The sequence below is a fragment of the Octodon degus genome, unplaced genomic scaffold (assembly GCF_000260255.1).
Source record: "Octodon degus isolate 3935 unplaced genomic scaffold, OctDeg1.0 scaffold00134, whole genome shotgun sequence".
NCBI lineage: Eukaryota > Metazoa > Chordata > Mammalia > Rodentia > Octodontidae > Octodon > Octodon degus.
The window spans coordinates 7,041,566-7,054,947 of record NW_004524710.1 but is presented as its reverse complement, the minus strand read 5'-3'; the positions used below and the strand labels follow the sequence as shown (position 1 = coordinate 7,054,947).

The window sequence follows — 13,382 nt, the reverse complement described above, 5'->3', positions numbered from 1 at the left end:
CAAATTTAAGCGCATCTGAAATAGCTCCTCACAATTGATAAATGAGCAAAATGAGACTTAATTGAAACAGCTAAATTTTTAAAAACTCAGAATTACTTCATCTCATTCAGATAATGAGATTTTATGAAACAGTATTAGCCATGAAAAAAGCTAACATATGAACCTATGGTGTTTGCTTTAATTAATTTCTGTTTTATTTGTTTTTCCTGATATTTCCTGCTCAGTTTTTTTGTTCTGTTTTGTTTTATTTTAATGTATTTGGTACAAGGTCTCACTACATAGCTTGGACTCATAGTGATTCTCCTGTTTTCAGCCTCCCCAACATTGGGATTACAGGCATGCACCACCATGCACGGTCTCAGTAGCCAGTGCAGGGCACCAGGGGGTGGGGCTAGCATGGCATGTGATGCCGAAATAGAACCCTGGTTCCAGCACTTGCCTACGCTGGTACGCAGTCTACAGAACTACCTCACCAGCCCATTCCTCCCCAGTTTTTGAAAAGCAGAATTATTTTGAATTTATGGTATTTTTTTAATTATCTAATTTCTATTTTGGACCGCCTTAATGACATTTCCTCCTCAATTTTTAAAACCGTAATTTTTTCATCTCATTTAGATAATTAGGTTCTTTGGGTACAATACTAACCATGAAAGAGCGATCATGAATATATGATGTTTGTTTTAATTATCTAATTTCTGGGTGTTTGTTTTCTCTTGCCATTTTCTTCCCTGAAGGATCTCAAACTTGAACCTCTGGAAGAAGAAGTTATTGATGGGAATACTAAATCTGTAAGTACCTTTCCAGGTCAAAATTCTGGATATACATACTTGTAAAATGTGGTTCAACTTCTTCAAAACCTATTATTTCCATTAAAAATTTTAAAATTGAGGAATATATGAGCATTGTTCATTTTGCATGAGTAAACTCCGCTTTGTAGAAGTGTAATATCTACTTCTCAAGGGATTTTTTTTTTGTGAAACAGCATGTAATGGATGAAATATGCAAATTTTATGCATGCATAAGTCAATGTAATTATTAAATAATTGAATGAATATGACTGCAAGAAAAGGTTAACATGCAAATTTTATCATGAGCACATTTTGTGAAAGCTACCAAGTTGAGTAATTTACATATCTGAGCTGAAGTCCACTCCTATTTGTTATTGCATTTCCAATATTTAGCCTGAAGCTAGGAACCTCTAAATGCTCAAAAATAATTTTTACAAAAACACATTGATGTTTAGAGAAAAGGGGCCATTTATGGCCCTGGAGAAATGCATATCTATAGTGGTTGTAATGTATGAAAATAGACAAACATAATAAAAGGTAGAATGATTTGTAAAAAAAATAGTTAATAAATTAATTGAAAGCAACACATACTGTGATTTTATTTTAGCATATTTATAGTATGTACTATTTGAGGAAGTTGGGTGATTTCATTTACACTTAGTAAGAAACTAGATTTGATAATCTTGGATACTAGCAGAAAATCACTTTTCATAATATCTTATTGTGTTATATGCAATCTGTGCCTTGTAGACAGATGATGAGGGACCAGTCGCATTTACATGGAAGCTGGGAACTTTCGTCTGTGTATCTGTACTGTTTCACAGGCACTGACTGCATGGCAAGAGGCAGTGCCCACTCATGTGGTAGGCTTTTGCCCATTTTTAGTTTTGAGATACAAGAGGATTCTTCATAGAAAGTCTTGGGGTTTTTCAGAAAAGTTGAATAATGGCTGCTATCATTAGAATCTTAGAGATCTGCATATTCATGATAGAACTGCCTTTTTTCACTGAACAATCAGCACTTTTATGTCTTCAAAGGCATCATTGCAGTTTGTGTTAGCTTATCAGGCACCTCAGATACTACAGTGGCTGCCTGTAGGAAGCTGAGCTGGTGTGGAGCCCTCACCCTAGAAGAGCACGTTGGTGTGGTTTTCTAGGCACAGCCATGGTCAATCTTATGATGCTACATCCAGTGCCATCGCCTATGATTGAGGCAGACAACTCCAAGAAAAATGAACACAACTCTCCTGAAGTTGTGAGAGGCAATTGTCTACTCTTAAATAATTTTCTAATGAGGGGCTATTAATCTCTATCTATGAAGAAGAAAAATCATCCAAGGGTTGTTTGTGAAAGGTGGCAGCTGTGACATTTGCTAAGCCTTGACAAAAGAGAAGTCAATGCCAATACATATACTGAAGATAGTCAATACACACAGGACTACAAATTCAATAGTACATAAACTATGAGGTATGGTCTCAACATATAGGGAAAATTAAATTTAAACTTTTTTATTACAGTACATTTTAATCCACATCACCATTAATCCCCCTTAAAACATTTCCCTTCACTTTGAACACATTTTCCATATTTCATTTTGTTTTGTTGGCCACTTTCTGAGATAGTTCTGGAAGTCTTCTTTCACATGTGTCTTTAGTTGAGCTGTAAAGCAATATCCTCAGTCAATGTATAATGTTTGCCTTTCATGTCACTTTGACTTTGGGGAGGAACCAGAAATTACACAGTGCCAGATCCAGTAAATAAGGTGGATGATGTGAATGATGGACACATCATTATTTTTTTACTGGGCAGAAATTGTTACAAACTCTTGATCAATGGGGGGGTGATCAAGGCATATAGATATGACAAATGTTTAAATTTAAAATTTTGTTACAATTAAAGACACATTACTATTATTCCTCCAAGTACTCCTTCTTTCTTCCATCCCTTATCCCATGATTCTTGGCAATGTTTCTTTTACTATAATAAAGATTTTGTTTAACTTAAACATTTGCCATATCTTTCAATCACAGCTATGCTTTAAAAAATTGGGACTGGGAAAGTATTTCAGTTGTCAATATTGTTTAAAAACAGGAAGAGATATTCTGTGACTATTTTCAACCATGTATAATAGGTTAAAAATAAGTATGACCTTTGGGTATAGATACATAGCAACAGCTCAAACTGGTTATTTTCTTTCACAATTAATAGTAAGAGCCAAGTGTGATGGTGTGTGACTGCAATCATTGAACTCTGGGATTTTGAGAATAATAAATTTGAGCCCAGCCTGGGTAACTCAATGACTTGTCAAGGTCCTGTCTCAAAAGTGAAAAATAAAAAGGCCTAGGATGTAGCTCAGTGCAATGATTCTGTGTTCAATTCCTAGTACCACCCCACCACCACCAAAAAAAATCAATTAATGTTAAGATGTTTGTCAATAAAAGTAGTATTTTTATTAGTGGTAGTACATGCATTACTATTGAAGCCTATAAAATCTCATATTCAGAATGAACAAAACCACTTTTCATAGTTATTTCACAGCTAATACTTGTAACTGTATCCTATTAAGCATTCAATGATTTATTCTGGTACCTAAAACCAGTTTTAGAATTCATTGACTAAAGACATTCTTTGCTTTTCTATTAGTCAAGGCATTAGAGCTTTTTAACATAAATTCCACAATAGAAAGCAAAGTATATGCTTGTATTACACTTTACTTTTTAAAAGCCAATCTTTGCTGAGCACATGCTATATGCCAAGAGTGATGCTGAACACCCAGCTGTACAGCTCACTAATCCTTGAAATAGCAGAAGGAGATGGTGCCATCAGTGGCCCCATGACACAGGTGAAGACATTAAGATATTGAGACAGTCAGAAACCATAGCTGAGCTCCAGGAGTTAGGCAGGCACTGGACCTGTACTCATTTCCAGAATGTAACATTTCTCTATGAGTCAGTTTTCTCTTTGTTCAGATATATGCTTTGCATCTACAACTTTAAAGAGGTTTAATTTAGTTCATTTTAGGAAAGTCAGTGTATAGCTGACTGGCCAGAAATAACATGGTAGACAGACAGCATGAAGGAACAAAATACTTAGTTCACACCTGTGTGAAAGCAGCGCAGACAATAAAAGCCAGAGGGGAATGATCCAGGGACAATAAGGAATACCAAGGGCATGTCTCCAAGAACTACGCAGACAAACACAGAAGTATCCTGTACTACTCTACTTCTAGGTGCCTTTCAATCAATGAAGTTGATATAGCAAAATTAATAGTCATAACTTCCAATATGTTAATTTTTGTGGAGTTCTGGCCACTAAAGTACAGTCAGTCTTTGAGTGAGTCTCTAGACTAACAAACGGCTGTTTCATGAGGTTTCCTACCATAAGAGCAGAACACAGTATTTGGTGGATTTTTCAAAAGCACAGAAAAAATCCTGGACTCTAATAGTGCCATATCTAAATTACCAAGCAATAAACCACTATGGCATGATGAGTATAGGATATAATACTTTTTCAAAGCTAACTTTTCCCCATCCTAAAGTAATGAAAGTGGCATTTATTAAATACCTATTATAGGCAAAATATTTATATATATTATTTTATCTAATCTTTGCCCAAAACATGTGGTGTAAATGCCACCATTTAAATTTTCTGTAGAGTTAATAAATAGTCAAGATATGAAAGATTAAGTAATTTATTCAAGGCCACATAGATTAAAACCAAGTCATTTTCATGTATACACTTTGTTCCTGATAAGAAAAGAAGAAAAGATTACAGAGATAAATGAAAGAACACCTAATGATTATAGAGTAGCTGGAGTTTTTAGGGCCCCCTCAAATATACTTCTGAAATAAATGAATATATAAAGTTTATTAAGGAACTTATAATAATAGTCAGTGGTCAAAAGCAAAATCATCTTTATTTCTTGCTCCACAAATAACGTAACCCACCTGCCCATTATGTATCAGGCCCAGAGAGAAGGTCTAGAGATAAGTTGGTGACTCTCTCAATGTAGAGAATAGACCAGAAAGAAATACAAGTGTATAATGAGAATCTATAATAAAATGTGAAGTTTATTACAAGAAAGATTTGCATATCAAGGGGACAGAAACTAACTTAGGAGATGCAAGAATGGTTCCAGAATGACATATTTAAGACAAAGCCAGAAAAAATAAGCATGATTTTTTAAACAGTATTCATTTATCTTTTACTACATTGAATGTTCTGACATTGTACCAAAAGAACACCATAGTACTACAAAATAATATTAAAATGTCTTGAATGATTTGTAACAAGTATTAAAGATAACAACCTTAACAATTTATGAATTTTTATTGTTGATACAATAAAAATAGGAAACAAATGTGTATCAGGGTGTGCCCAGCTCTGAATTCTAACACCATTATCTTAGAACTTGTTGAAAATTTGGGATTTTTATGGTCCTAGAACTGTCAAATAGTAGACAGTGTATATGAAGCAAAGGAAGGTTAATGGGATTTTTGAAAGGGATCACTTCAAGCAGAACACACACACTAGGTCTGGCCAAGTATTTTGGTCCACCTAAAGCATTTTTACCAAGGATCCTGTGTGCTTTGTGTGGCCCTGCTTATCAGTGACTACTTGACTAGCAGGATTATTTTCCAAATATCTTCTACATTGAAAAGAAGTATGTTTAAAGGCATAAGAGGCCATTTTTTAAACCTCACTTTCTCAACATATCGCTCTTGTGCACACTAAAGTAGCTTCTCATACTCCATAACATAAAAGGAGTCTCCAAAGCAAAAATTGTTTTTGCCTCTTAACCCTCATTAAAGAAATGAATAATGCTTTTGAAGTAAATTGATTCTGCCATATGTTCATAAGTGGAGGGCTATCACCAACTAGTCTGTCAAGGAACATCAAGTCAAAATACGGCCTTGCTTTGCAAAAGCTGTTAAGAGATTGTTATAGTAAAAAAAAAAAATTCATGATATCACTGAAGATATAATCAGAACAATTGTAAATGGCAGCAGATAATGTAAAAAATAAGTTGCATTTAAAATATACCTGTCTCCTAAAGATATGTCAGAGTCTTTTAAAAGCTGGCATTTCTTGAAAGAGTCAAAGAAATCAAAGGAGTTGCAACTCAGACCTAGTATCACTGGCAATATAATTCTATAAAATAGGATTGTCTGTACCTGTGAACAGCTCCCAATATTTCACCATAGTTCCATTGTAACAAAATTCTCCCAAGATAACTAATAAATGATGTGCTACTCCTTCTGGATCAGACAAACAAAAATGTAGCATCATGAAAGAATATTGTCATTATGGGTTATAGAGTTTCTGTGAGTTTTCAGGCTATAGATTTGGCAGAGCCATATAAATATTAAGGAGACTATGGAATTTCTTTCACCCTTTTCCCCAACTTCAATATCCCACAATTCCAAAAGGTCTTCGTACCAGCCTAATCAAGATTCAGCAGATTTTCTAAGCCTCATTAACTGATTTATTTTGTAAATGTCTGAGGAAAGGAGCAGGGAAACAGATCTTATGTGGGTTGCAAAGTAAAAGCTAAGAGCCAAGAGTTTAGTTTTTCCACTTGTACTCTTATCAGTGAATGAAGCAGTTTGCTATTGCTGCACAGAACTACCCCAAATTTCAGTGGCTAAAAATAACCATAGTGTTGTGGGTGGAAAACAGCCTGGGGTCAGTAAGAGTGTCACTGTGGGGTCAGATGGCTTTCCTCAAGGATCTGTACTCAGCAGCATGTTAGCTTTGCTGGTCTTGCCTGAGCTTTCTTATACATCTAAAGCCCCAGATCTGTTGCATGTGTTCTGTATTACTCTAGTGTGAAGGCTGGCACAGGACAGCCTGCTCCTTATATACCTAACATTGTACTGAAACACAGCCATACCCATTTGCTTACATTTTATCTGTAGCTGCTTTTGCACTGTAATAGTAGGGGCCATCTAGCACACAAAGCCTAAAATATTTACTACGGCATTAGGAAGATAGATCATTTAAAAATGGGAAGGGATGGAGAGAGGAAGCAGGAAAACAGAGGAAAGAGATGTAAAAAGAGCTAAGATGAGTTGTGTGCATGTACCAACTCCACATGATGCATGTAGTCATTATGTACTGCAAGCATGCATTAATCTTAAAAAGCAAAAGAAGTTAGTGGCATGGCATATTGGCAAGAGCATGGGAATCTAATCCTGCTTATTTGGTGGAAACACTAAATTGCAAAACTTCACTGAAGTTTAACAGTCTATAGATGTCAAAACGAAAGTCAATGTATTTTTTATTAGTACATATTTTCAGTACACAGTGATTACATTTATCACGAAAAGTTGATACATACACCTAACAATACATCATCTCCTTCTCCGTTCCCTCCTGGATGCCTCTTTCCCCCATCAACCTTCCCCTCTAACTTTCATCTCATTTTATTCTGTTATCTTTCTTTTATTTACCTCTCTATATTTTGGTGGTAATTAAGTTTCTGTATCTGTCATAAGTTTTTGGCCCCTTTGTCAATGTTCCAATGTCTGAATGTCTTGGAGTTTTTGTTTCATCTGCTGTTCTGTTTGATCACATGTCTATATTTTGTTGGTTGTTTGGTTTTGGTTGTTTGTTTTAGTTTTTGCCAACACTATGCTATTATTACTTTATAGTATAACTTATTACTTGAAGCCTAGAATTGTGATTCCTTCTGCCCAGCTCTTGTTGCCCGGGACTGCTTTTGTCATTAGGTCTAATCTAGTTTCATATGAATTTTAGGCTTGTTTTTTCTAGTTCTATGAGCAACACTACTGGTATTTGGGATTGTAACAAATCAGTATATCAGTTTTACAAGTATAGCCATTTTGACTGTATGTGTTCTTCCTATCCAGGAAGAGGGGATATCTATTATTTTCTGATGTCCTCATTGATTTTTTTTTTCAGAGCACTGTAGTTTTCATTGTAGATATCTTTCATTTTCTTCGTTAGGTTAATGCCTATGTACTTAATTTTTCTTGATGCTACTGTGAAAAGTATTATTTCCTTTATTTATTTGTTTCTTTATTTATTTAGCTTATTATTGGTGTACAAAAATACTATTAATTTTTGAGTGTTGATTTTGTCTTCTGCTGAACTACTGAATTTGGTATTAAGTTTTTTGGTGGAATTTTTGTGGTCTTTTATACAAATGGTCATGTTATCTACAAATAATGATAATTTGACTTTTTCCTTCCCAATGCGTATCTGTTTTGCTTCTTTCCCTTGCGTGGTTCCTGTGGATAATCTCTTAAAAACTATACTGAAAAGTCATGGTGATATAGAATAACCCTGTCTTGTTTCTAATTTTAAAGGGAAGGCTTTCAGCTTTTTTCCATTTAATATATTGACTAAAGTCACAATTTGGCTTAACTATTCATTTCTAAAATAGTATGACACATGTATTTGAGTAATATACTTATAGTATTATTTATCGAAACAGAGAAAGTTAGAGTATAAGAAAAATAGGCTAAGCATGAATGATAGGGTGTACACAAAATACACCTCTAGGTACCTGTGTAAGGGAAAGCTAATCACCCATTAAAAGTGTATGAAACATGAAACCAAATAATTAAAAAGTGAGGCAGTTTTACAGTTGCACTGTGGTGAAACACTTTCCAGGATACATTGTTAGGTGAAAAAAAAGCAAATGAAGACAATGTGGGCAGAGTGATACTAAGAATAGAATGCATATTCCTGTACAGGATAGCTCTGTATTGATTCTGAAGACACCTGACAATAGCAATCACTCTGTGAAGAAGTGAGTGACTTTGGGACAGTTATGAAAGCAACACAGTCCTCAATGAGTAACACTTATTCCCCTTTTAATCATGTTTATATGTTATCTTTACAAAAATAAATATTAATTCAAAACAAAAATCTTTATTATCTATTTACAAAGCAAGTGTGCTGACTCCTGCTCCAGCAGACCTTGCTTACATGACAATCCTGGGGATGCAAGGGAATGGGTAGAAACTGATAAGCTTCCTGGGCCCTAACTTGAAAAGGGCGCCCATCAATGCTGCCACACGTGGCTGTGAAAGCAAATTAGAAGCCCGACCCTGATCCACAGGGAGGGGAAGAGAATCCATGTCTTGATGGAAGGAGAAGAAAGTGATATTTCATAGAGCATGGGTTCAGAGAATCATAGAGGATTCTTGTCATTTTAAGCAGTCTGTTCTGATGAATCACACAAGAATTTTCCTCAGATTAGAAGAATTATGTTGGGGGTGGAGATGTCTGTCTGTCTGTCTGTCTGTCTGTCTGTCTGTCTATCTACCTATCTATATTGCAAGGAAGCCCACAAAAATCATCTGAATGATTGTTAATCAAAATTTTCCAGTGAAAAATTCCTTGCATATTTCTAGAAAAAAGACATTCTCACCATTAATCTGAAAGAGATTGTCTTTAACTCTAGTTATGAATATAGAAAACAGACTTTTTTTATTTTAGGAAAGGGTCTAGAAGGTGTTCAGGGTCTCACTACTAGATTGGATTCGTAGTGATCTGCCTGTTTACAGCCTCCCAAGAGCTGGGATTATAGGCGTGCATCACCATGCCCAATTTCAATTGCTGTCTCAGCATGCGGCAGGGGTGGGGCCAGTGCAGCAGGCCCAGGGATTGAATGCCAGCCCCTGCACCTGCTTGCAGGTGCTTTAATCTGCTGAGCTATTTGGTTGACCCAAAGTTGAGCAGGATTTTATTTTTATTTATCTATTTTTATTTTCTGGTAAGGCATGTGAAGCTGGGGATTGGACCATGGTATCCTGCACCTGACAGTGTTTGCATGAGCAGGTGCTTAAACAACTGAGCTAACCGGCAGGTCCTAGAAAACAGATTTTTAAGAGAGTCATACAGACATCAACTGTTCACCAGAGAAACCTAAGAGACAGTTATGGGCTTGAATATTTCAATTCTTAATTGATGATCCTGAGAGGATGTAGAACAAAGGTCAAATAATTTGTTGAACTCATCCAAGACTAATAACATTATGGAGGCAAATGAATCCAAGTGTGGAATGATTCCAATAGCAAAACAATCCATTCCTAGTCCAGTTAAAATTCCACACAGTGATTCAGGAACCGTTGAGCTGTATCTCTCCCAACCCTAAGATAGGTTTTCATCCTGTTAACAGAAAAAGAAAAAAGAATGCGGAAGAAATTCACATTCTTGTTTTGGTTCATAAATGGTGTGTAGTCTGCCTTATTTGTTGGGGAGAACTTGTCAATATATTAACATAACTGCAAGGGAGGCTTCAATACAGAGTCTACCAATGTACCTAGAAAGAAAAGAAATAAACAGCTTAGAATTAGTACAGTCTGCCTTGTGATCTTTAGATATTCATTTTTGCATCCTTTTTGCCACATAGAGAACACATACATACAGATTGTTTCACAAGGGAGACTGTCCCGGGAGGGAGGGAGAGTGAGAGAGGAAAGAGAGAGAAATGATAGAATATATAGCAATAAAACTAGGTGAGGATAGATGCTACAAGAAAATCCCATTCAAAAAAAGGGATAAAAGAGAAATGCATAGCACTCACTACAACAATAATTAGTATTTGACCATGTATCTCTATTCTGGAAAGATTTCTACTGTCCTTTGTTCTTTTGAAAGATTCTTGGCCCATTACTCTCCATGATCATTTAAAACAGCATATTGGAGAATAATGAAACATAGAGAATTTTTTTTTTGTATTTTAGGGAAGGGTGTACAGGCTGTTCAGGGTCTCACTACTAGATCAGACTCCGTGATCCACCAATTTACAGCCTCCCAAGAGCTGGGATTACAGGCGCACACCACCATGCCCAGTCTTAGCAAAAAGAGAAGTTAATAATTTCTCTAATAATACTCTAATTTTTCACCTAATAATATATCTTTATCTTTTGTTGAGAATCCTCCTGTTAAATTATGCTGAGCAGTATAGCACTCTGGGCAGCCCCTTAGCAGAGTTTGGGTGTTTCTTGTCTGATCCTTAGATGTTAAGGTGATTTAGAGACCCAAGGAAAAAGGCTGCTTCAGGTGGTGGGAGGGCTTGAAATATCCATAGCATGCTTCCTGCTCAGATGTATTTGTGCATGCAAATATAATCTTAAGGTCTAAATAGTCAATAAATTTAAAGATTAATGTGATGATTTCTTTGGCATACAGTTCCCTACACAATTTGGCAACCATTTGGCCAATTTAAGTGTAGTGAGTTTCATGTGCTAGTGGCTACACCTAATGTCATTTGCTAGACATTGTTCTCTAAGTTTGGTTCTTCTTTTCGTAAGCCCTATAATGACTGGAATTATAGCTAGAGTCATCACTGTATACCCAGAATCCAGGACCTGTTATTTACTTGCTACAAAGCAAGCTGAGAAATTCAATAGAATAGGGGCTAGCAGACTACAAGTTTCATTCTAGATATCTGGCTGGTAATCAGCAAAAGTCTTTATATATTCTAGATTATGTTTGTCTTTTGTTGTATTTTGTACTTTTGTGGCTGAGATCAATTCTTACATTTACTTTCACTTTTATAATTTTTTTTCCAATCCTCAAAGAAGAGCAAAAAACTAAAGGTTTCATGAGAAAGTCACAGAGAGATTTTTAGGGAACTCTGCAAACTACAATTGCTCTGCTAGTAATAATATTTGCTAGATGAAGAGGTTGGCATATAACCCAGCGTGATCCATCAAATAGGGACTCTACCCAATGACATGGTGTTTTGAACACAGCCTACTATAGAGGTAATATATTTGAGAACCCTGCAATCACTAGTGCATGATTTGAAAAAGCATCAGTGATCATGTATTGTTTGAAATTTGTTTTGTAATGATTGTCATAATATGTACCGTACCACAAAATATTCAATAAGCTGAAGTGGTGACATATACAAAAGTGACTGAAAAACAGTGATCCCAGCTTTGTTGCTTATTAGAGACACATAGAGAGGTGTTTAAAAATACCTCTGCCTAGGCCCTACTCCCAGACATTCTGATATAAATGTAATCTTAAAACCTTCCAGTGATTCTAATTGAATCACTGCTTTTAAAAGAGAAATACATGAAAGGCAGTTTCTTTTTAGCTACTGTAACTAGAGCCAAGAAAAATACCCCACCTATATTGGCGATACACTTTCAATAATTTTATGTTTACAACAGTCATGACCTTCCTTGGTCACATTGTTGGATGGCAGTTGTTTGCTTTGTGAGGAGGGTCGAGATGGGCAGTGTGGGTCTCTTTAAATGAAACTCCATGACAGCCAAGATATCATCCTGCCCTTTCCTCGACAGCACATCATGCTGGTGCAGCGTCAGATGTCTGTGATAGAAGAGGATCTGGAAGAATTCCAGTTGGCTCTGAAGCACTATGTGGAGAGTGCTTCTGCCCAAAGTGGGTGTTTACGGTGAGTGTCCCTGGTTGGTCTCACTTTAGAGGAGGGTGGGTCGTGGGTTGAGAAGACAGGCATTTGGGAATCCTCAAGTTAAATTATCCTGAGCAGTACAGCCCCCTGGGTGGCCCCTTTTGCAGAGTTTCGGTGCTTCTTGTCTGACCCTTAGATCTTAAGGTGATTTAAAGACCCAAAGAAAAATAAAATGGAGAACAATTTGAATAAAAGGAGTTTCCGGTGGATTGAAATTCCCCCATTGGCATCCAGACCTCCAACATTCATTGAATCATGTTGAGAGCGAAGATGAGACCTTGACTCCATCCAGCCTTGATTGCATTGTATCCCATGGCCTGATGACTACTCCCCATCTTGAAATTTCCAGAGGACAAGGCTGTAATTCCGGTCTTGTTTATTTCATAAAAGCAGTAGTAGTTCTTTCCATGGGTACCACTCAGCTTAGGCTTCTATTATCTGAGTCTACAATACTACACCATACCTCTGGTGAAGTTTTTTCACTCCAACCACTAATAAACAGGTACTAGAATAACTTCCCAGAAATTGCAGAATTGCCTTAACCAGGACCCTGCAGTAATCTAGTATCTTACCAAATGCTAGATTTTATCCTGACCCCTATATTCACAGTCTTCAGACCCCAGAATCCATATTATTGCTACTATTTGTTTCCCTTAACTGAACACTCTGCCTTGTGTACAGATGTTAGTAGATCATCCAGCATAATGTTTACTCTTACTGTGCTTTAGACCAGGGCACTCTCCTTTTGAGAAATGCACACCCAGCTGCAGGTCTCTGTCAATTCCAGTACCCAATGCCAAATTCACCTGCATTGAAAAAACTTTCACAGCTGTCACCAACCAGTGTGGATCCTTGCTTTAGTAGAAATGGAAATTAAAACTAAAGCCCAAATTTGCAGAAAAAGCTTTAATTAGAAAGTGAGGCTGGGCATGGTGTTGCATACATAAAATTCCCACTTTAAGGAGACTGAAACAGGAGGACTGTCATGAATTCAGAGCCAGGCTGGGTTACATAGTCAGTTCAAAGCCAGCCTGAAGTACATAGTGAGTGAGATCTTATATCCAAAAGAAAAGATAAAATGGTATGTTTACTTTACCTTGAGGAGCCAAGAAAGGTCAGGCAAGCTCTTAAAAGAGAATGAAAAGTTAGAAAAGGATACCAGCTTGAGCAGCT

General features: G+C 36.4%; 1 protein-coding gene across 1 annotated transcript in view; it reads left to right on the top strand.

Moving 5' to 3' along the window:
• Positions 1 to 13,382, top strand: part of Necab1 (N-terminal EF-hand calcium binding protein 1) — a 170,743-nt gene that overhangs the window by 148,144 nt on the left and 9,217 nt on the right. Inside the window, exons 9-10 of the mRNA XM_004641319.2 lie at positions 735 to 788; positions 12,079 to 12,191. Of these exons, the coding sequence (XP_004641376.1) occupies positions 735 to 788; positions 12,079 to 12,191 (167 nt within the window). The remainder of the gene's footprint in view (positions 1 to 734; positions 789 to 12,078; positions 12,192 to 13,382) is intronic.